This window comes from Cherax quadricarinatus, chromosome 9 (assembly GCF_038502225.1).
Source record: "Cherax quadricarinatus isolate ZL_2023a chromosome 9, ASM3850222v1, whole genome shotgun sequence".
Classification (NCBI taxonomy): domain Eukaryota; kingdom Metazoa; phylum Arthropoda; class Malacostraca; order Decapoda; family Parastacidae; genus Cherax; species Cherax quadricarinatus.
Window position 1 is genome coordinate 46,133,218 of NC_091300.1, and position 24,942 is coordinate 46,158,159.

At 41.5% G+C, this 24,942-nt stretch overlaps 1 protein-coding gene across 4 annotated transcripts in view; it reads left to right on the forward strand.

The window, feature by feature from the left end:
* The window catches only part of LOC128685937 (large proline-rich protein BAG6), a 264,734-nt gene that overhangs the window by 106,228 nt on the left and 133,564 nt on the right, over positions 1-24,942 (forward strand). For all 4 annotated transcript variants that reach the window (XM_070083407.1, XM_070083409.1, XM_070083410.1 and 1 more), the window contains exon 7: positions 8,098-8,465. In XM_070083407.1, coding sequence (XP_069939508.1) covers positions 8,098-8,465 — 368 coding nt within the window. The remainder of the gene's footprint in view (positions 1-8,097; positions 8,466-24,942) is intronic.

Here is a 24,942-nt window from a genome sequence, read left to right on the forward strand (position 1 = left end):
TTACTATTTTTCTATATTTTATATACACATATACAGTCACAGGGAATGTTTCTAGAAGTTCTGCAGCCTGTGGAACTCTTTGAAACATGGTGTCATTCACAGTGGTGTTTTACACTCCTCACACATAAAACGAGTGTCTCTGCGTTGTTGTGACCGTTTTTTTGTATGTGCACAGACGTAACACTTCTTCTGAGCCTTTTTCTTGAAAGCAGTAGCAGGCAGTTTTGTTAGGAAGTGATCACCATGCTTCAGCGAGAAGGTAGTTGTTGATAATTTAGTGGGTGGTTTTCTATTGCAGGTGTTGCTCCTTGGTACTTGAATACTATTTGTCTGATGACAATCAAACAAAATTCGCCATATGGTGGTTTGTTTCTGGTCCTCATCTTGTACACATTATAAGCATTGAGCATGGAAATGTCCAGGAGATGGAAAAAAAGTTTTATGTACCACTTATAACTCTTGCAAACACAATCAGCAAACCCAATCTGCATGTCACATTTGTCCACTGAGCGCATATTGAAGGTGTAATCAATCGCAGCTGCAGGTTTTAGAATGGGTTCATTGCTTTCTCTATGCTGCCTGCCAGTGTTTGTCATTTCGTTAGGGTGAACTGATGATAACAGTGTGACATCTCATTTGTCATGCCACCAAAATGCCATGATGTCATTGGCAGCAAACGCCTGCACCTCACCTCTACTAGTCCCACCGTCAAACCTGGGCATATGTTTACGATTTGCACGCACTGTGCCACACATGTCTATCATGTTCACTTGCAAGAAATCACTGAGTGAGGGGCTTGTGTACCAGTTATCAGTATATAATATATGCCCCTTACCAAGATATGGTTCTATCATTGTTCTAACCACATCACCAGAGATGCCCAATAACTTCCTGGTATTTTGCAATGTATAACTTCCAGTGCACACAATAATATCCAATACAAGACCACTGTAGCAGTCACAAAGCACAAACAACTTTATACCAAATCGTTTCTTCTTGCTTGGTATGTACTGCTTGAATGAGAGTCTTCCTTTGAACTGAATCAAAGACTCATCAATAACAAGCTTCCTGAAGGGATAAAAATACATATTGAATTTCTCTCTCAAATACACAAACACATTCCTAATCTTATATAACCTGTCGTTTCTGTCAGGCCTGGTTTTGTCTGAGAAGTGAAGCATACATAATAGTAGCATAAATCGATTCACTAGCATTATATCACTGAAACCTGGGGTTGCAATCAGGCGGTCTGTTGACCAGTATGATTTCACAGTGTGCTTATACACATGTGGCATGAGCATTATTGTGGCAAAGAAAAGATGGTGTAGGCATGATTTTGGTGAAAGTATTGTGTTTGCTATGGTGTAATTGAAGTATCTGTTGCTTTCCCTGACAATAATTTCCATTGGGTTCGTCAAAGAATAACTCGAAACATTCCAGTTCATTGGCATTATTCCCAAGTGTACAAGATGGCCGTATTCCACTTTGACTTTCATCAAACTGATGGGGATTTGGAAGAAAATTGTCAGCTTCCTGCCAATCCCAGGTGCGGTCTGCTGGTGGGTACTGGATATTGACTTGTGGTTGTGGAGGTTGTGGTTGTGGAGGCTTGTGTGGTGGGTGGGTGGGGGATGGTGGCCTTTGTTGTAGATCAGCTGAGGCAGCGGCGTGGGTGGCAGCATGGCCCACTGCTGGTGCCTCAAGGCCAGCTCCACCACTACCACCACCATGCACATTTTCCATCCCAATTGCAACACTATCTTCTTCATTTTCAATATCTGTTCCTGTTGTACAGCCACGGGATGTACTCCGAGATGTACTCCTTCCCCTTGGAATAGCATATGACACAACCAGAGCTCATATATCGTTGTATATACTGACGCTTCACTGGAGAATATTCCACTTCACTATCGCTACTGGAACTGTTTTCAAGAGCTTGGAGTTCATATTCATTATCACCATCATCACCCATGCTGACATCTGAGTCTGGGATATGGGAAAATAGGAGTTTCCTCTTTGGTTCTGATACAAGTGAACGTGAACAAGACAGCCCAGCATCAGAGGTGGAAGGCTGGGGGTCGTCTGGGTTTTCCTCACTATTACCGGTATTATGGTCATTAGTTTCGGTCACAACCTCATCAAAACCTTGAAACTCATCTTTATTGGCACTTCCATCTGTATTAGAACTGTCACTGGGGAACAAAAGTGTCCCAGTTCACCGAGGAGTGAGGAGTTTCTTACTGCGAGGCATGGTGAGCAAGGTGTACTAAAATGGCGTTCCCACAATGCCCCACTGGGTCCCAGAATTTTTTCCTACCGCACGCACTCTCCACACACTCACTCTCTCACATCTAGGCCTACCAGCTGTTTCCCGCTTGATTTGAAGGCGCTAGAATTTATGCATACTAGTTCGTCAAAATCCCTGGCGCGTAAGCCGTACTAGTACGTCGGAAACCCTGAAAGGGTTAAAATGTGTGTTACCTATAAGCAAACCCTTTTCTATACAAAGCTCAGTCAAATGCTTCCCATTATCATATACACCTGGCACTCCAAACTTACCTACTGCACCTTCTCTAAATGCTTCTCCTACTTTAGCATTTAGACCCCTACCACAATTACTCTTTTACGTATTTGGCTCAAAAGTCCCTCCATACTCCCAAAATTGCTCTCTCTCCTCTACACTCCTCTTTTCTCCAGGTGCATACACACTTATTATGACCCACTTTTCACATCTGACACTTATTTTAATCCACATAATCCTTGAATTTATATACAGTGGACCCCCGCCTTACGATCAGCTCCCAACTCGACCAATTATGTAAGTGTATTTTTGTAAGTGCTTTTGTACATGTATTTTTGGGGGTCTGAAACAGACTAATCTAATTCAAAATATTCCTTATGGGACCAAATTTGGTCGGTAACGGCACCCGAACAAACTTCTGGAATGAAATAATATCGTAAGGCGGGGGTCCACTGTATTTACATTCCCTCTTCTCTCTCCACAACTGATCCTTCAACTTCATTGCTATCCCTTCCTTAGCTCTAACTCTCTCAGATACTCCTGACTTAATCCCATTTGTTTCTCCCCACTGAAACTAACCTTCCCCCTACAGCTTTGTTTCGCTTAGGGCTAGGACATCCAACTTCCTTTCATTCATAACATTAGCAATCATCTCTTTCGTATCATTCGCACTACATCCACGCACATTCAAACACCCCAATTTTATATAGTTTTTCTTTTCCTTGTTTTTAGCAATTTATGCAGGAGAAGGGGTTACTAGTCCATGATGATAATTCTAAAAACATTAAGTAATGTGACAATCTGGATAGTACCTTTGGTACTATCCATATTGTCACATTACTTAATGTCACATTTGCTTGCTGGCACAGTGACTCTGGGTCATTTTAATGTAGTACATGTATTAGGGTTTGTGTTTAGGAGTAAGGAGCCTCTTCTCTAGGAGGGGTTCCATGCTTCCTGTATTGTGTTTGTCTGACCAAGAACCCAGTCTCTCTTTTAGCATAAAAGGTGGTGATATGGATTTTACAGTTAAAAATAGGAGAGGAGAGTTATTAAATTGAGTGTTAGAGGTGTCAGGAAGGCAGAGGGAATATTTTGAGGAATTGTTAAATGTTGATGAAGATAGGGAAACTGTGATTTCGTGTATAGGGCAAGGAGGAATAACATCTTGTAGGAGTGAGGAAGAGTCAGTTGTGGGTGTGGGGGAAGTTCATGAGGCAGTGGGGAGAATGAAGGGGTAAGGCAGCTGGGATTGATGGGCTAAAGATAGAAATGTTAAAAGCAGGTGAGGATATAGTTTTGGAGTGGTTCGTGCTATTATTTAATAAATGTATAGAAAAGGGTAAGGTACCTAGGGATTGGCAGAGAGCATGCATTGTTCCTTTGTATAAAAGCAAAGGGGACAAAAGAGAGTGCAAAAATTATAGGGGAATAAGCCTGTTGAGTATCCCTGGTAAAGTGTATGATAGTTATTATTGAAAGAATTAAGTGTAAGACTGAGAGCAGGGTAGCAGATGAACAAGGAGGCTTTAAGAAGGGTAGGGGTGTGTTGACAAAGTGTTTACAGTGAGACATATAGGTGAACAGTATTTAGATAAGGGTTTATGTGGCATTTATGGATTTGGAAAAGGCATATGATAGGGTGGATAGGGGGCAATACGGCAGATGTTGCAGGTGTATGGAATAGGAGAGTATAGAGGTGAATGTATTAGGATATTTAGGAGTGGATGTGTTAGCAGATGGGGCATTGAAAGATAAGGTGAATCATAGAATTGATAATGGGAAAAGGGTGAGTGGTTCACTTAGGAATCTGTGGAGGCAAAGAACTTTGTCCATGGAAGCAAAGAGGGAAATGTATGAGTGTATAGTTATACCAACACTCCTATATGGGTGTGAAGCATGGGTGGTGAATGTTGCACCAAGGAGAAGGCTGGAAGCAGTGGAGATGTCATGTCTGAGGGCAGTGTGTGTTGTGAATGTAATGCAGAGAATTCGTAGTTTGGAAATTAGGAGGAGGTGTGGGATTACTAAAACTGTTATCAAGAGGGCTGAGGAGGATTTGGTGAGGTGGTTCGGACATGTAGAGAGGATGGAACAAAATATGTAGAATGACTTCAAGAGTATAAATCTGTAGTGGAGGGAAGGCAGGGTAGGGTTTGGCCTAGGAAAGGATGGATGGAGGGGGGTAAAGGAAAAAATGTGTAATTGGAACAGTCTGAGAAAGCATCCATTACATATTACAATGGGTTCACTTTATGTGCCATTGGCTATGAACACATCTACAGCATAGAGCCAGGGATGGGTGTACTTTTGTGATTGACTTATGCAACGAGTGAATTGGTCACGACAGTTACAAGATGGTATTGCTAGTGTAAATTTGCTAATTAGAAATGGAATATGTTTAAAGCACTTAATAATGAAAAATAACATGTGTATATTGTTTTAAATTACTGTCTAGAGTCCTGAGAGCCACTTGTGTATGTATATTGCAAGACTAATATATGCTGTTAACCCTTTGAGTGTCGAGACCCCTGCTCACAAACTTGCTCAGTGTTTAAGAATTTAAAAAAAAAAAAAAATTTCTTATGAAATGATAGGATCTTTTTCCGAGGGTAATGAAACCAAAAGTTTGAAATTTGATGGAAAACTTATGGAATTATGCAATTTCGCTCACTTTGAGCCTTATTTTGGGTCAATTTCTTTGTTCCATTTGACTAAACTCGTAGCTATTTCGCTAGTACAGTGGACCCTCGACCAGTGATGGCATCGATTAACGATAAATCTGACTAGCGATACATTTTATCGCAAAAATTTTGCCTCGATTAGCGCTAAAAAACTCGACCAACACTATTCGTTCCGTCTGAGATGCGTCCACTTCTGGCCAGTGTTTACAAGCCAGCCAGCCACCGCGGTCGCTTCCAAGCATACAATCGGAACATTTCATATTATCACAGCCTTTTTAGTGATTGCACCTGCAAAATAAGTCACCATGGGCCCCAAGAAAGCTTCTAGTGCCAACCCTACAGCAAAAAGGGTGAGAATTACTATGGATATGAAGAAAGAGCTCATTGCTAAGTATGAAAGTGGAGTGCATGTCTCCGAGCTAGCCAGGCTGTACACAAAACCCCAATCAACCATCGCTACTATTGTGGCCAAGAAAACGTCAATCAAGGAAGCTGTTCTTGCCAAAGGTGCAACTATGTTTTCGAAACTGAGATTGCAAGTGATAGAAGATGTTGAGAGAGTGTTATTGGTATGGATAAACGAAAAACAGGTAGCAGGAGATAGCATCTCTCAAGCGATCATATGTGAAAAGGCTAGGAAGTTGCATGACGATTTAATTAGAAAAATGCCAGCAACTAGTGGTGATGTGAGTGAATTTAAGGCCAGCAAAGGTTGGTTTGAGAGATTTAAGAATCGTAGTGGCATACATAGTGTGATAAGGCATGGTGAGGCTGCCAGTTTGGACCAAAAAGCAGCTGAAAAATATGTGCAGGAATTCAAGGAGTACATAGACAGTGAAGGACTGAAACCTGAACAAGTGTTTAATGGTGACACTGACAATGTTGTGAAACACTTTAGGAATGTCATAAAGGAACGGGAGGTACAGGCCTCTATGGGCAGATATGTTGTGCGACTGAGGTCCAGTGACTCTCAAGCTGGTCCTAGTGGCATTAAAAGAAGGGAAGTAACCCCAAGAAAGGACTTGCCACCTCAAGTCCTAATGGAAGGGGATTCCCCTTCTAAACACTAAGACCATCAACACACTCCCCTCTTCCCATCCCATCAATCATCACGAGATCTTCAATAAAGGTAAGTGTCATGTAACTGTGCATGTCTTCTTCAGTTTGTGTGTATTAAAATTAATATTTCATGTGTTAAAATTTTTTTTTTTTCAATACTTTTGGGTGTCTTGCACGGATTAATTTGATTTCCATTATTTCTTATGGGGAAAATTAACTTGACTAACGATTATTCTGACTAACGATGAGCTCTTAGGAACGGATCAATAGCGTTAGTCAAGGGTCCACTGTACTCCTATTATTCTATCGACTGAGTACAGGAAATCGCCTATTTACCAATTTTAACTACATAAAGGCCAATTTCAAAATAGGGGCTGGAATAAACACTACAGACATTCCTGTCACTAAAGCAACATTTTCTCTGTTCATTAGTCATGTCTCCAGGCCCCTCTTATATTATGCTTGCTTTCCATTTTGAATTTTTATTCACACAATAAATAGATGATTTATTGTTATTCAAACTACTGCATATTTGTAATAATTGTATAAATAATATCAGCGCATTTGTGAATGCTTATTAGATCCACCAGTTGACGTGTATTGGATGCGTGATGTGCTTTGTTTACTCTTGAACATCGTCAAAAATCTAACATTTCTGCTACTATGAGCTCAACTTCAAGATACTTTTAGTTGGTAAACTATTCAAATTCTGTAATATTTCCATTCTCACATGAGACCAAGAAAATGAGAATACAACTATAAATACCATAGGAAAATACACTGCAAAGTTTTAAACCAAAAACACGGTCAGTTTTTTTCTTGTGCACTGCTTACTGCAGGATTTTTTTTATGCTACTGTGCACACTGACCATGCAGACCCATTCTCTCATATGTAGGCCTACCAACTTTCTCCCACAAGATGTGAAGCTACTAGAATTTTGGCCTTGTATGACTGGACCAACCCTGGCTTCAAAGCCGTAATTTTATGGGACTGACACTGAAGGTGTCTGTGCCTTAGGAGAGAGGTTTGTGCATGCTTTCATGTGTTTGTGCACTTCAGCAGTTAACCAGCATTCTATAAATGTGTTGCCCAGCTTACAGCTTAATGCTGTAGACAGGACTGCTGCTATAGGTTTTGAAAATGAAGATATGGAGGAACATTTTCATTCCAGTTTTAGTCTGTTACAAATGTGCTGGGTTACAAATTAACATTAAATTAAAACTCCACATAAGGACAACCTTTTATTGTATAGAAATGTTTTTATCTATGAGTTTTACAATCAGTTGCTGGATCACCAAAATACATGATCTTATATAACTTGTTAGAGCAGGGCAGAGAGGGGGATTGTGTGGAAGGGGGGGCTAAGAAAGTGAGGTACAAAATTTCTATTCCATCACATTTACTGGTTAGGCTCAAATAGTAATTATGATTAGTTATTGGTCATAGTCAAGTTAGTAAATGTGGTGCAACAGGAACCTTTTTAAATTATCTTGCATTAATCCTTCTCCACCTGTTCCTCCGACTTATATTTGAGTGAAGTTTTTTTTTGCCAACAGGATTCTTTACCATAAAGTACAGTGGTACCTCGGGATATGAATAGCTCAAAACTCGAACAGTTATGTAAGTGTATTTATGTAAGTGCTTTTGTGAGTGTATTTTTGGAGGTCTGAAACGGATTAATCTAATTTACATTATTCCTTATGGTAATAAATTCATTGATATCGGCACTCAAGCAGCCTTCTGGAACGAATTAAGTTCGTATCCCGAAGTACCACTGTATCTTCATTTCATGGAGATTTGTATTAGCTATGTTAATTAATTTTTATTTTTAGTATGGATCCAGCTACGTTAATCCCTGCTCCTGCACCGGCCCCAATAATGGGAGCAATCAATGGTAGTCTAGCAGGTGGTCTGGCCCAAGCAGCATCTGCAGCAGTAGCTTCGGCTCTTTCATCCCTTGCTCGAGGAGGACCTAATGCTGACAGTACTGCTTCTCCTACAGCATCTAGACCAACTGCTAATGCCACCTCTACCATCACCACCAATTTAACAAGTGAATCTAATGTAAACCAGTCATCTACAACTTCTACTACAAGCAGCAGCAGCAGTAGTAGTAGCAGCAGCACCAGCAGCAGCAGTGGTGGTCCACTTCGTGGTTTTCCCCAGGGTAGTGTACGCACACTAACTGTCAGAATTACAAGTAAGGATAGAATATTACCAGTCTCCCATCAGATTCAAATTCATTGTTCATTAGTAAATTGTTTTTGTTTTTCATCTTGGTATGATTGAAAACTCATAAAAAGTATATTGATGTCTTGTATAACATTTCCATACTAGTTCTCATTGAGTGCTAAATGATTGTTGGGTCCAGTGCATGGCAAAATTTAAAAAAAAAAAAAATATATAAAAATTAAGATCCATTGAAGAGAAATTGATTTGGAAGTGAATTTTGTTTTCTAACCTCAATTTGTCATATGCAACCATAATATGGTTGGAGACGCATTATGGGGCAATATTCTATTAACAAAGACATTAAAATTGGTGTTTTTGCCTGAGATGAGTAAATTCTTAAGGAATGATGTTTGACGGTAGATGATGCAGCAGAGCAAACCATACCAAGGGCGGGGATAGAACCCGCGATCAGAGAGTCTCAAAACTCCAGACCGTCGCATTAGCCACTGGACCAGCTGGTCCGTGGCTAACGCGACGGTCTGGAGTTTTGAGACTATGATCGCGGGTTCTATCCCCGCCTGTGGTATGGTTTGTTTGCAATCGTGTCATTGCGATTTTGTGAGTCATGCAGCAGAGCATTTGGGTGGAGGGCAGGACCTAAACAGAATTGACCATGTGTGCTAGATTTTCTTTTAGTTGTTATTTAACCAAATGCTTAGCTCAGACTGCATGCATTGAGAACCAACAGCTTTGCTGTTGCAGACTGTCAACAGGAAATCCTGGTTAGGGACTGGGCCATTAACAATGATTCCTAGAACTATCTTCAAGTAACGAATGTTGTCAGTCACACTGACTGATATTGTAGTCTGTGAGACAGGTGGAGAAGAGAAGGTGGAGGAGAGGAGCCTATGTTGATGTGGGAGTGTAGTGTATTTAAGACTTGTACTCACTGGTAGACAGGAACCACTCAGGAAAGTTCAGCTGTTATGTCATAAGAGATAAAAATGGAATCCTGTTTGAACATTTTGTACTCCTGTAGGATTACTTTTTGTCTTTCTTAAACATTAAATTATACTTGAACAAGGAGATGATTATCCCCCCCTCCCCCCCCCAAAAAAAGACACAAACAACTATTGAGACAAATATTCATTCTGGTGATGGGATGATACAAAAATCGTTACTGTTATCAGTACCCAGTTTTATGCCAATACCAGAACAGTAAAAATTTGTCGATTTCCACCAATGCTGATACTCAGTTTTAGGCTGGTACCATTATTGAAACCACTGAATTAGTTGATATCTACTGATGGTGATACTTTGATCCCTTGCATACCAAACCCACTATCCCCAGTTTTTCTTGCTCACCATCAATCCTATACGATACATCCCTCTAGCGCCTGGAACCAATCTTGGGCGGAAAACATTATATACTGAGTCAAAAAGGGAGAATTAGTGTGCACTACCTAGCAGAGTTTACTGCCAGAGGGGAATCATAGGCCTGTGTTCCGTGTGCAAAATAATAATAATAGAACTTTTCTTTGTCAGAGGAAAGAAAGTCTCCCTGATAACATTGTGTATACATAGTGTATACTACAGTGGCTCCCTAGTATATAGATGATAAAGACTAAAGTGTCATTTGAAAACAGGTGAATTTGTAAATGAAGTGATAAGCCTATAGATGCAGGTGCCAGAAGTCGCCAGAATCTTACCACAGTGGTCAGCTGTTTTAATAATCTTTCTGGCCTGCTAGTGTACTCGCATATAATCTAGTGATACCAGTGAATAGCAGAATACAGTGTTGTAGTAGCAACTAACCAGTATTATAATGGTACTTAGTGGAGTGGAGTGACTTTCATTAGTTTCTTTTTTCTTGTAATACCAGACGTATACTGTGAATTTCATGTAACCTGTAGTTACCAGCAGTCGCAATATACACAACGAGAAGCAATTATTACTACAGAAAAAGCGTCCTTCCTCCAAAATTTCCACCAGTCAACTATAGTGATAATATAGCATTTATTGTGGTGGAGACAAAAAAAAAAAAAAACTAGAGAAGCTAGATACAGCGATTGATAAACAAGGGTTGAGGCTCGACCGTTCGTCACTGTAGGAGCTGCCAGAAATCACCGGCTCTTCAACACGCAAGTTATACTTTTGTATCAATCAAATCACATATTACTCGGGTAGATAATTTCAAGTAGATCCTTCATGTGTTAGCCCGAATCACCGACTAGTATGTTTTAAATAAGTGACCCACTGATCAGATCAGATCGACTGGTCCAACACCTCGATTGGTCCGAACCCTTGATGGTCCGAACCCTTGACTGGTTTCAAATGGTTTCGTTGGACAATAAAGCAGACTGTAAACGGATGGGGTTGTAGGCGCCCTTATCAAACACAAACAATAAATATAAATCAGGAACATACATGGTAAGCTGTCCAATTAGTTAGAAATAGAAATACAAATAGCTAGAGCTTCATTTAAGGAGGTTATTAATAGAGTATTCAACCACTCAAATCATTATGAAGCTCTGTATAGTCTGCAGTCAATCAAACAAACGGGCTTCCACATGGATAAATTGTCATTTTTGTGGAAATTGGTGTCACGCCCCTTGTGCAGATATCCAAGAACTAGCTACAAGCAGTATTAAAACAGGGAAGTGTTTTTGGGTATGCCCAAATGAGGAAAATCTGTGGACTAAAATCACAAGGGTATTAAAAGAGGATAACATCAAAGCTGCTTTCATAGACAACCTGGAAGCTTTCTACAACAGATGGGAACATAAAAAGTCTGGGCTGAATGGTACTGCCCTTGATACTGGCCATGTAGTCAGAAACTGTAAGGCTGGAGGTGATGTCCTGGTAGTCAGTAAATGTGGGGCTGATAGTGCTGTCCTGGGAGACAGTAATGGTGAAGCTGGAGGTGCTGTCCTGGGAGACAGTAATGGTGAAGCTGGAGGTGCTGTCCTGGGAGACAGTAATGGTGAAGCTGGAGATTTTGTCCAGGTAGTCGGGAATTATACGCAGGAAGGAATACATATAAATGACCTCATAGGGGACAGGAGCCGTAGTGGGGAAACAAGTGTAGTCAAAGATAAGATAAAACCAACATTGCAAACTAGAAATACCACAGGAAATAGCAAACAAGAGGACTCCACTAGCTATAGTGAGGATATATTACCAAAAACAACTGGTGGGAGCTCCATTGTTGGTGCTAGGGAGGATAGGAATAAGACAGGGAAACATGCACCAACAGGGAGTACAGTCACAGAAACCCAAGGCAAACGGAAACCAAGCCTGTGCACATGCTATGCACTTGGTATCTGTAGACATGGGAAATCTGGAAAAACAGACAGGAAGTGCAACTATGACCACCCTAGAAAATGCCATGCCCATATGACAACAGGAAAATGCAAACTCCCTTCCTGTAAGCTTTTTCACCCTGAAATGTGTACCTCTTCAGTACAGGAAAGACTGTGCTATAACTTAAATTGCCAGACACACCATCTAAAGGGTACAAAAAGATACAAAACATCCGGGCCATGGGAAAACCTGGGTAGCCACAGCCACTGAAGAGGGAGAGGTTTTTTAGTGCCAGGAAGGAAAAAAACTGGCAGGAAACGGCAGAAATCGTACACCAAATCCAGTCATTCCTGGAACCACAGTCGATGGCCTCCACTCCAAACCAACAGATACAGATACTAATGCCGGAAAAAAATCCCCCCCAGTACCAACAATACCACCAGTCCGATGACATTCTTCTTTGCAAATATACAGGGTCTAAAGCCAGCAACAAACAACAAAATACCTTTCATCTGTGGACTGCTTGCAGAGGCAAAGGCAATGTTCGCGGCTTTCACTGAGACCCACATAAAGGATCACTTGGACAACGAAATATGGATCCCAGGTTACAACCTATACAGATATGACAGAGTGAACAGGCAAAAGGGGGGGGGGGGGTTGGCCTGTACATTGCAGAGTCATTTGTTTGCACAGAACTGCTAAATGCCTCAAATGATGTAGTGGAAGTTTTAGCAGTAAAGGTCGAGAACCAAAACCTAGTCATTGTGGTAGTCTACAAGCCTCCGGATGCAACATCCCAGCAGTTCCAGGAACAGTTGTTAAAAATTGACCACTGTCTGGAAAATCTTCCAGCTCCTGCACCCAACATCTTGCTCCTGGGGGATTTCAACTTAAGGCACCTAAAATGGAGGAATATAGCAAATAATATTGTTGCAGTAATAACACCAGGAGGCAGCTCTGATGAAAACTCACACTCACACGGGCTTTTAAATCTCTGCACAAAATTAAATTTAAACCAGCAAATAATTGAGTCTACTAGACTGGAGAATACACTAGACCTCATCTTCACTAACAATGATGATCTGATAAGAAATGTCACCATATCAAAAACAATATACTCAGATCACAACATAATTGAGGTTCAGACATGTAGGCGTGGAGCCCCAGACCGACATAATGAGACTAGTCACGAGGGAGCATTCACCAAATTCAACTTCAATAACAAAAACATAAAGTGGGACCAAGTAAACCAAGTCCTAACCGATATAAGCTGGGAAGATATACTAAGCAACACACCCCAACGTATGCCTAGAACAGATTAACTTGGTGGCACTAGATGTATGCACAAGGCTTATTCCTCTAAGAAAAAGGAGGAGTAGATGTAAAATAGAAAGAGACAGGCGCTCCCTTTACAGACGACGGAAAAGAATAACAGAGCGGCTAAAAGAGGTCAATATATCTGAAATGCGTAGGGAGACACTGGTCAGAGAAATAGCAAGCATCGAACTCAAGCTAAAGGAATCTTATAGGAGTCAGGAATCGCGGGAAGAACTAAAAGCCATAAATGAAATCGAAAAAAACCCAAAGTATTTCTTCTCCTATGCCAAATCAAAGTCGAGAACAACATCCAGTATTGGGCCCCTACTTAAACAAGATGGGTCCTACACAGATGACAGCAAGGAAATGAGTGAGCTACTCAAGTCCCAATATGACTCAGTTTTTAGCAAGCCGCTAACCAGACTGAGAGTCGAAGATCAAAACGAATTTTTTATGAGAGAGCCACAAAATTTGGTTAACAAGCCTATCCGATGTTATCCTGACGCCAAATGACTTCGAACAGGCGATAAATGACATGCCCATGCACTCTGCCCCAGGGCCAGACTCATGGAACTCCGTGTTCATCAAGAACTGCAAGAAGCCCCTATCACGAGCCTTTTCCATCCTATGGAGAGGGAGCATGGACACGGGGGTCGTCCCACAGTTACTAAAAACAACAGACATAGCCCCACTCCACAAAGGGGGCAGTAAAGCAACAGCAAAGAACTACAGACCGATAGCACTAACATCCCATATCATAAAAATCTTTGAAAGGTTCCTAAGAAGTAAGATCACCACCCATCTAGAAACCCATCAGTTACACAACCCAGGGCAACATGGGTTTAGAACAGGTCGCTCCTGTCTGTCTCAACTGTTGGATCACTACGACAAGGTCCTAAATGCACTAGAAGATAAAAAGAATGCAGATGTAATATATACAGACTTTGCAAAAGCCTTCAACAAGTGTGACCATGGCGTAATAGCGCACAAAATGCGTGCTAAAGGGATAACAGGAAAAGTTGGTCGATGGATCTATAATTTCCTCACTAACAGAACACAGAGAGTAGTCGTCAACAGAGTAAAGTCCGAGGCAGCTACGGTGAAAAGCTCTGTTCCACAAGGCACAGTACTCGCTCCCATCTTGTTCCTCATCCTCATATCCGACATAGACAAGGATGTCAGCCACAGCACAGTGTCTTCCCTTGCAGATGACACCCGAATCTGCATGACAGTGTCTTCCATTGCAGACACTGCAAGGCTCCAGGCGGACATCAACCGAATCTTTCAGTGGGCTGCAGAAAACAATATGAAGTTCAACGATGAGAAATTTCAATTACTCAGATATGGTAAACACGAGGAAATTAAATCTTCATCAGAGTACAAAACAAATTCTGGCCACAAAATAGAGCGAAACACCAACGTCAAAGACCTGGGAGTGATCATGTCGGAGGATCTCACCTTCAAGGACCATAACATTGTATCAATTGCATCTGCTAGAAAAATGACAGGATGGATAATGAGAACCTTCAAAACTAGGGAGGCCAAGCCCATGATGACACTCTTTAGGTCACTTGTTCTATCTAGGCTTGAATATTGCTGTGCACTAACAGCACCTTTCAAGGCAGGTGAAATTGCTGACCTAGAAAATGTACAGAGAACTTTCACGGCGCGCATAACGGAGATAAAACACCTCAATTACTGGGAGCGCTTGAGGTTCCTGAACCTGTATTCCCTGGAACGCAGGCGGGAGAGATACATGATTATATACACCTGGAAAATCCTAGAGGGACTAGTACCGAACTTGCACACGAAAATCACTCACTACGAAAGCAAAAGACTTGGCAGACGATGCACCATCCCCCCAATGAAAAGCAGGGGTGTCACTAGCACGTTAAGAGGCCATACAATAAGTGTCAGGGGCCCGAGACTGTTCAACTGCCTCCCAGCATACATAAGGGGGATTACCAACAGACCCCTGGCAGTCTTCAAGCTGGCACTGGACAAGCACCTAAAGTCGGTTCCTGACCAGCCGGGCTGTGGCTCGTACGTTGGTTGGCGTGCAGCCAGCAGCAACAGCCTGGTTGATCAGGCTCTGATCCACCAGGAGGCCTGGTCACAGACCGGGCCGCGGGGGCGTTGACCCCCGGAACTCTCTCCAGGTAAACTTCAGGAGCTTTGTGAAGTCCATGGCTTAACAAAACTCAGCAAACAAAATGTATCTGTGATACTTGTTTTATTCGTTTTTGCTTCCACACCTACCAAACTGTAGGTTTGTTAGGGCATGTAGGAGAAAGGGAGATTATTTTCCAATAACAGTAGGCTTTAACCCTTTCAGGGTCCGTCCCGTAGATCTACGGCTTTACGGTGAGTGTCCAAACCGTAGATCTATGCCAAAATTCTAGCGCCATCAAATTTTGCGTGAAAGCGCACATAGGCCTACATGTGAGAGAATGGGTCTGCGCCATGGGTGTGCGCCGTAAACAAAAAATCTAGGCGCCTGCATAGCATTGTGGGAACGCCGGCTCAGTCACCCTTGTTCACCATGCCTCGTCGCAAGTCAGCTCTCACTCCCCGGAAAATTGGGACTCTCCTCTTCCTGTTTGATAGTTCTGACACTGATGGAAGTGGAAATGAAGATGAATTCTATGGCTTTGATAAGTTAGTGACCGAAAATAATGACCAGGATATCGATAATAGTGCAGAAAACCCCGACGATCCTCGACCTTCTACCTCTGGTGTGGGCACTCGTGACTCACGGTCGGGTGTTCCTAAACGTAAGAGAAAACTAATATTTTCGCGTGGCCAGGCCTCTGACTTTAGTAATGACGATGATTCTGACGTGGATTGTGATTTTATTGCGCTCGACGATCATTCGAGTAGTGATAGTGAGGAATCATATTCACCAGTGAAGCGTCGGTATGTTCGCCGCCGCATGCGCTCGGGTAGTGTACCCTATGCTGTGCCCAGGGGACGGAGTACATCCCGGAGTACATCCCGGAGCACATCCCGGAGCACATCCCGGAGTACATCCCGTGGCCCTACACCCGTTTTAGGTAGTGATAGTGAGGATGATGTGGCTACACTTGGCATGGATGAACCACAGGCATCAGTGGATGGTGTTAGTGGTGCTGGTGGTGGTAGTGGCACCGCCATGCGTGACTCACCGTGCCATGCGGGGACCCATGCTGCTGACTCGTCAGTTCAACGACAAAGCGGAGCGTCAGCCACCAGCCCGCCACAACCACAACCACCCGTACAACCAGCCTATGATGTCCAGTATCCACCAGAAAACCGTATGTGGGATTGGCAGCAAAATCCCAATTTTGTTCCCAAGCCTCACCACTTTGATGACTCTCAAAGTGGAATTCTGCCTACCTGTCCCCTTGGAACCACGGCCAATGAACTGGAATTCTTTGAATTATTCTTTGACCAGCCATTGATGGAAATTATTGCCAGGGAAAGTAATAAGTATTTTCAGTACACCATGGCAAATACGATCTTATCACCACAGTCAAGACTACACAGGTGGAAAGAGACGACTGTTGCAGAAATATATTTGCTTTTTGCAACAATAATGCTTATGCCTCACGTCTATAAGCATAATATAAAAGCATACTGGTCCACAGATCGGCTAATTTCTACCCCGGTCTTCAGTGAAATAATACCAGTGAACAGGTTTATCTTACTGTTACGTATGTTGCACTTCTCTGACAAAACCAGGCCTGACAGAAGTGATAGGTTATACAAGATTAGAAATGTTTTCATGTATCTCAAACAAAAGTTCAGGATATACTTTTATCCATTCAAGAATCTTGTAATTGACGAGTCTTTGATTTTGTTCAAAGGTAGACTGTCATTCAAGCAGTATATACCGAGCAAGAGGAACTGCTTTGGTATAAAACTATTTGTACTCTGTGATTGTGACAGTGGTCTGGTGTTGGATATTGTTGTATACACGGGTAGTAAAACATTGAAAGATACCAAGATGTTATTGGGTATCTCAGGTGACGTAGTGAGAAACATGATGGCACCTTATCTTGGTAAGGGGCATACATTATATACCGATAACTGGTACACAAGCCCATTACTCGGTGATTTCATGCGAGTGAACAAGACAGATGTGTGTGGCACAGTGCGTTCTAATCATAAACATATGCCCAGGCTCAACGCAGGTGTTTGTGGTGATGACGTGCAGGTGTTTACTGCCAATGACATCATGGCATTACGGTGGCATGACAAACGAGATGTCAGTGTTGACAACCATTCACCGTAATGAAATGCAAGACAGTGGCAAAGTTGATCGAGTGACTAATGAACGTATTCGAAAACCAGTGTCAGTGATTGATTATACACAAAACATGCGCTTGATTGACAAGTGTGACATGCAGATTGGTTTTGTTGACTGTGTTCGTAAGAGTTACAAGTGGTACATGAAACTTTTCTTCCATCTCATGGACATTTCAATGCTCAATGCATATAATATGTACCAAATAAAGACTGGTAACAGACCACCGTATGGTGAATTTTGTTTGTCTGTTGTCAGACAACTCATAATGAAGTACCAGGTAACAACACCTGCAATACAACATGGTTCTCGAATTCCTCAGGATATACCCAAGCGTTTGAGGAGAGAAGGTGATCATTTCATAATACAGCTTCCTTCAACTCAAAAGAAATTTGCTCAGAAGAGATGCATTGTCTGTGCACAAACAAAACGACGGCAACAAAGACGCAAAGACACTCGGTTTATGTGTGAGGAATGTAAGGTGCCTCTGTGCTTGGTGCCTTGTTTCAAGGAGTTCCACAAGCTCCAGCAGTTCTAAAACCATGTCCAGTGATTGTAAATATGTAAATATATGATAGAACATTAGTATTATACAATATTTGTGCATGTTTATTGTAACAAAAAACAGTGGTAAACAATAATATGATAATAACTTTAGTGCGGTTATTGTGTTCAATACAGTGAGTTTATATATATCAATTATATACAGCAAGCGTGCATGAGCGTGTTAGATAGGAGTGAATGGAGACGAATGATACTTGGGACCTGACGATCTGTTGGAGTGTGAGCAGGGTAATATTTAGTGAAGGGATTCAGGGAAACCGGTTATTTTCATATAGTCGGACTTGAGTCCTGGAAATGGGAAGTACAATGCCTGCACTTTAAAGGAGGGGTTTGGGATATTGGCGGTTTGGAGGGATATGTTGTGTATCTCTATACGTATATGCTTCTAAACTGTTGTATTCTGAGCACCTCTGCAAAAGCAGTGATAATGTGTGAGTGTGGTGAAAGTGTTGAATGATGATGAAAGTATTTTCTTTTTGGGGATTTTCTTTCTTTTTTTTTTGGGTCACCCTGCCTCGGTGGGAGACGGCCGACTTGTTGAAAAAAAAAAAAAAATGCAGTATTGGTCTCTCAGGCCCCAAATGTTAGTAGGAATAGAAAAAAATTGGAAAAGAAAAGAAAAAACAACTAAAACAACAAAATAATATAATACGCGTATGTGGAATTCGTCGATGTTGCCACCACCACATCATTTTCTATAAACTTCTTGGCACTGTATCTCGGTAAGTACTGATCAGATTCTTATTTTTTTTGTTTTATTACCTTCACAAAAATATGCTCTTTAATTCTGTAAGAAAAAATAATTTTTTTTTTTTTTTTTTTTCAAAATTTCTTGGACACTGGTGCGTGACTTCAGATTTTGGCCTTGGACCCTGAAAGGGTTAAACAGGGATGTGTGATGTTACCATAGTGAACTCAAGAACCCTCCCCTCACCTAATTGGATTCAAATTGATACGCTTGTTTATGGTTACTACGAGTTTGACTGGGAACAATTGTCGTGTATAAATGCACTATGACCAAAGTTATATAAAGAACAGATTTCTAGCATCTTAAGTAGTAGGTTGATACACTGCAACCACCCAGGAAGGTACTGCTGTCCTGCCATGTGTGTATAAAACGGAAGCCTGAAATTGTTTTACATGATTGTAGGATTGCTGGTGTCCTTTTTCTGTTTCATAAACATGCAAGATTTCAGGTACATCTTGCTACTTCTACTTACACTTAGGTCATACTACACATGGATGTGCAAGCAAATACAGTGGACCCTTGTTTTTCGTAAGGCTCGAAAGTTGTAATTTTCGAAAATCGTAACTTTTTTCGTCAAAACACTCGAAAATCGTCGTTTGACTCGCAAATAGTCGTTTGTCTCGGATGCGTATGCATGGCCCCGAGCAGCCTCGCACTCCATTCCCAACCGGTGTGCCATTGTTTATCAGTGAGCAAGGATGATCCCACGAGTTCATACGATACATTTCAGAATATTCCATTTGTTTTAGTGCTTGCAACTGCTAAATAAGGCACCATGGCTCCAAAGAGAGCTTCTGGTGCCAGCCCTTTGGTAAAGAATGTGAGAAACACACATTAATTAAGAAAGTTTGTAGAAAAATAAAGTGGTGGTGGTAGAGGGTGGTAGTGATGGTGGTAGCAGTTGATGGTGGTAGCAGTTGATAGTGGTAGAGGGTGGTAGCAGTTGTGATAGTGGTAGAGGGTAGTAGCAGTTGCGATAGTGGTAGAGGGTGGTAGCAGTTGTGATAGTGGTAGAGGGTGGTAGTGATGGTGGTAGAGGGTGGTAGCAGTTGTGATAGTGGTAGAGGGTGGTAGTGATGGTGGCAGAGGGTGGTAGCAGTTGTGGTAGAGGGTGGTACTGATGGTGGTAGCAGTTGTGATAGTGGAAGAGGGTGGTAGTGATGGTAGTGGTTGTGATGGTGGTAGAGGGTGCCTTCAGTGATTCAGCGAGTCTACTAACTCCTCCAATGTTGCTAGAGTTATATAGGGCTACAGAAAACACCGCCACCTCAGCTGCTGCTTCACCACCATCGTGGACAGCTTATGCTCTCGTTGACCCTTATACACCCAACAACAACAGAACACCACTTGTGACATACATAATGACTTATTTTATTCATTCTAGAGTATATTCCATGTTTCTATGTTGTTAATATTGTTTATGTCATATTAGTTGATTTGTGAATGATAAATAAGCCGTAGAGTTGATATTAGTGTCATAATCTCCAGCAATAAACTTGCCTCCCCCCCTCTGCCATACACCAACAAGAGTCTTCATTAAAGGTAAGTGTGATGTTAAATGTTCATTTATACATTTTATTAGTGCTTTACATTTATTTGGTAGTAGGCTGGTAGACAGCAACCACCCAGGGAGGTACTACCATCCTGCCAAGTGAATGTAAAACAAAAGCCTGTAATTGTTTTACATGATGGTAGGATTGCTGGTGTTTTTTTTGTCTCTCATAAATATGCAAGATTACAGGTATGTCTTGCTACTTCTACTTACACTTAGGTCTTGGTCTTATTACTTTTCCTTTTATATCCATGGGGAAGTGGAATAAGAATCTTTCCTCCATAAGCCATGCGTGTTGCAAAAGTCAACTAAAATGCCGGGAACAATGGGCTAGTAACCCCTTTTCCTGTAAAGATTACTAAAAAGAATAAGAAGAAAATTGTCAAAGTGGGAAGTCTGAATGTGCGTGGATGTTGTGCAAATGATAAGAAAGAGATGATTGTGGACGTTATGAATGAGAAGAAGCTGGATGTCCTGGCTTTAAGTGAAACAAAGCTGAAGGGGATGGGAGAGTTTCAGTGGAGAGGAATAAATGGGATTAGGTCAGGGGTTTCAAATAGAGTTAGAGCTAAAGAAGGAGTAGCAATAATGTTGAAGGATAAGATTTATTTTTTTTTATTATCACACTGGCCGATTCCCACCAAGGCAGGGTGGCCCGAAAAAGAAAAACTTTCACCATCATTCACTCCATTACTGTCTTGCCAGAAGGGTGCTTTACACTACAGTTTTTAAACTGCAACATTAACACCCCTCGTTCAGAGTGCAGGCACTGTACTTCCCATCTCCAGGACTCAAGTCCGGCCTGCCGGTTTCCCTGAACCCCTTCATAAATGTTACTTTGCTCACACTCCAACAGCACGTCAAGTATTAAAAACCATTTGTCTCCATTCACTCCTATCAAACACGCTTGCGCATGCCTGCTGGAAGTCCAAGCCCCTCACACACAAAACCTCCTTTACCCCCTCCCTCCAACCTTTCCTAGGCCGACCCCTACCCCGCCTTCCTTCCACTACAGACTGATACACTCTTGAAGTTATTCTGTTTCGCTCCATTCTCTCCACATGTCCGAACCACCTCAACAACCCTTCCTCAGCCCTCTGGACAACAGTTTTGGTAATCCCGCACCTCCTCCTAAGATATGGCAGGAAAAGGGGCTATAAATGTATTAATTCAAGAATTATGTGGAGTAAAATACAGGTTGGATGTGAAAAGTGGGTTATAGTAAGTGTATATGCACCTGGAGAAGAGAGAAGTGTAGAGGAGAGAGAGAGATTTTAGGAAATGTTGAGTTCATGAATGCGTGGGGAGTTTTGAACCAAGTGTGAGAGTACTTGTGGCTGGGGATTTCAATGCTGAAGTGGGTAAAAATGTTGTGGAGGGAGTAGTAGGTAAATTTGGGGTGCCAGGGGTAAATGTAAATGGGGAGCCTTTAATTGAGCTGTGTGTAGAAAGAGATTTGGTAATAAGTAATACATATTTTATGAAAAAGAGGATAAATAAATATACAAGGTATGATGTAGCACATAATGAAAGTAGTTTGTTAGATTATGTATTGGTGGATAAAAGGTTAATGGGTAGGCTCCAGGATGTACATGTTTATAGAGGGGCAACTGATATATCGGATCATTATTTAGTTGTAGCTACAGTTAGAGTAAGAGGTAGATGGGACAAGAGGAAGGTGGCAAAAACAAGTAGGAGGGAAGTGAAAGTGTATAAACTAAGGGAGGAGGAAATTCGGGTGAAATACAAGCGACTATTGGCAGAAAGGTGGGCTAGTGCAAAGATGAGTAGTGGGGGGGGGGGGTTGAAGAGGGTTGGATGAGTTTTAAAAATGCAGTATTAGAATGTGGGGCAGAAGTTTGTGGTTATAGGAGGGTGGGAGCAAGAGGAAAGAGGAGTGATTGGTGGAATGATGAAGTAAAGGGTGTGATATAAGAGAAAAAGTTAGCTTATGAGAGGTTTTTACAAAACAGAAGTGTTATAAGAAGAGCAGAGTATATGGAGAGTAAAAGAAAGGTGAAGAGAGTGGTGAGAGAGTGCAAAAGGAGAGCAAATGATAGAGTGGGAGAGGAACTGTCAAGAAATTTTAATGAAAATAAGAAAAAATTTTGGAGCGAGTTAAACAAGTTAAGAAAGCCTAGGGAACGTATTGATTTGTCAGTTAAAAACAGAGTCGGGGAGTTAGTAGATGGGGAGAGGGAGGTATTAGGTAGATGGCAAGAATATTTTGAGGAACTTTTAAATGTTGAGGAAGAAAGGGAGGCGGTAATTTCATGCACTGGCCAGGGAGGTATACCATCTTTTAGGAGTGAAGAAGAGCAGAATGTAAGTGTGGGGGAGGTACGTGAGGCATTACATAGAATGAAAGGGGGTAAAGCAGCTGGAACTGATGGGATCATGACAGAAATGTTAAAAGCAGGGGGGGATAGTGTTGGAGTGGTTGGTACTTTTGTTTAATAAATGTATGAAAGAGGGAAAGGTACCTAGGGATTGGCAGAGAGCATGTATAGTCCCTTTATATAAAGGGAAGGGGGACAAAAGAGATTGTAAAAATTATAGAGGTATAAGTTTATTGAGTATATCAGGAAAAGTGTACGGTAGGGTTATTATTGAAAGAATTAGAGGTAAGACAGAATGTAGGATTGCGGATGAGCAAGGAGGTTTCAGAGTGGGTAGGGGATGTGTAGATCAAGTGTTTACATTGAAGCATATATGTGAACAGTATTTAGATAAAGGTAAGGAAGTTTTTATTGCATTTATGAATGGATTTAGAAAAGGCATATGATAGAGTGGATAGGGGAGCAATGTGGCAGATGTTGCAAGAATATGTATTAGGTGGTAAGTTACTAAATGCTGTAAAGAGTTTTTATGAGGATAGTGAGGCTCAGGTTAGGGTGTGTAGAGGAGAGGGAGACTACTTCCCGGTAAAAGTAGGTTTTAGACAGGGATGTGTAATGTCACCATGGTTGTTTAATATATTTATAGATGGGGTTGTAAAAGAAGTAAATGCTAGGGTGTTTGGGAGAGGGGTTGGATTAAATTATGGGGAATCAAATACAAAATGGGAATTGACACAGTTACTTTTTGCTGATGATACTGTGCTTATGGGAGATTCTAAAGAAAAATTGCAAAGGTTAGTGGATGAGTTTGGGAGTGTGTGTAAAGGTAGAAAGTTGAAAGTGAACATAAAAAAGAGTAAGGTGATGAGGGGATCAAATGATTTAGATAAAGAAAAATTAGATATAAAATTGAGGAGGAGGAGTATGGAAGAAGTGAATGTTTTCAGATACTTGGGAGCTGATGTGTCGGTGGATGGATTTATGAAGGATGAGGTTAATCATAGAATTGATGAAGGAAAAAGGTGATTGGTGCGTTGAGGTATATGTGGAGTCAAAAAACGTTATCTATGGAGGCAAAGAAGGGAATGTATGAAAGTATAGTAGTACCAACACTCTTATATAGGTGTGAAGCTTGGGTTGTGAATGCAGCAGTGAGGAGGCAGTTGGAGGCAGTGGAGATGTCCTGTTTAAGGGCAATGTGTGGTGTAAATATTATACAGAAAATTCGGTGTGTGGAAATTAGGAAAAGGTGTGGAGTTAATAAAAGTATTAGTCAGAGGGCTGAAGAAAGGTTGTTGAGTTGGTTTGGTCATGTAGAGAGAATGGATCAAAGTAGAATGACATGGAGAGCATGACATGGAGAATGACATGGAATGACATGGAGAGTCTGTAGGAGAAGGAAGGCGGGGTAGGGGTCGTCCTCGAAAAGGTTGGAAGGAAGGGGTAAGGGAGGTTTTGTGGGCGAGGGGCTTGGACTTCCAGCAGGCGTGCATGAGCATGTTCGATAGGAGTGAATGGAGACGATCTGTTGGAGTGTGAGCAGGGTAATATTTAGTGAAGAGATTCAGGGAAACCGGTTATTTTTATATAGCCGGACTTGAGTCCTGGAAATGGGAAGTACAATGCCTGCACTCTAAAGGAGGGGTTTTGGGATATTAGCAGTTTGGAGGGATATGTTGTGTATCTTTGTGTATATGCTTCTAAACTGTTGTGTTCTCTGCACCTCTGCAAAAGCAGTGATTGTGAGAGTGAGGTGAAAGTGTTGAATGATGATGAAAGTATTTTCTTTTTCTGGAATTTCTTTCTTTTTTGGGTCACCCTGCCTCGGTGGGAGACGGCCTACTTGTTGAAACAAAAAAAAATTATTTGGCATTCTTTTTTGCATGTAAATCTATATTTAAGCCAGTGAAGTGACCCCTGAAGTGACCTAGAGTCCTTATGGAGGGGGATTTTCCTTCCAAGCAATAACCTCTCTTCCCTCTCTCCTCCTCCCTGTCTTCCATTCATCAACAACAGCCTTCAATAAAGGTAACTGTCATGTTGAATGTTCATTCTTGTGTGCATATAAATCTATGTTTAAGGTAAAAAAAAATTTTGTGGATACTTCTGGGTGTCTGGAATGAATTAATTGGATTTACATTGTTTCTTATGGGGAGAATGGATTCACAAATCGTCAATTTCGATAATAGTCACACTCTCTGGAACGAATTAATTACGAGAAACGTGGGTCCACTGTACAAGGTAAGTACTTGTGTGCCTTGGCCCAAATCTGCATACTGCCATTGGAGTGAAAGATATGAAAGGAATTGTAAAATAAACCCAGTAAAAAGCAGAGGCACTGTAGGCACAGTAGGAGAACATTGTATCAACATCAATGGCACCAGATTGTTCAGTATC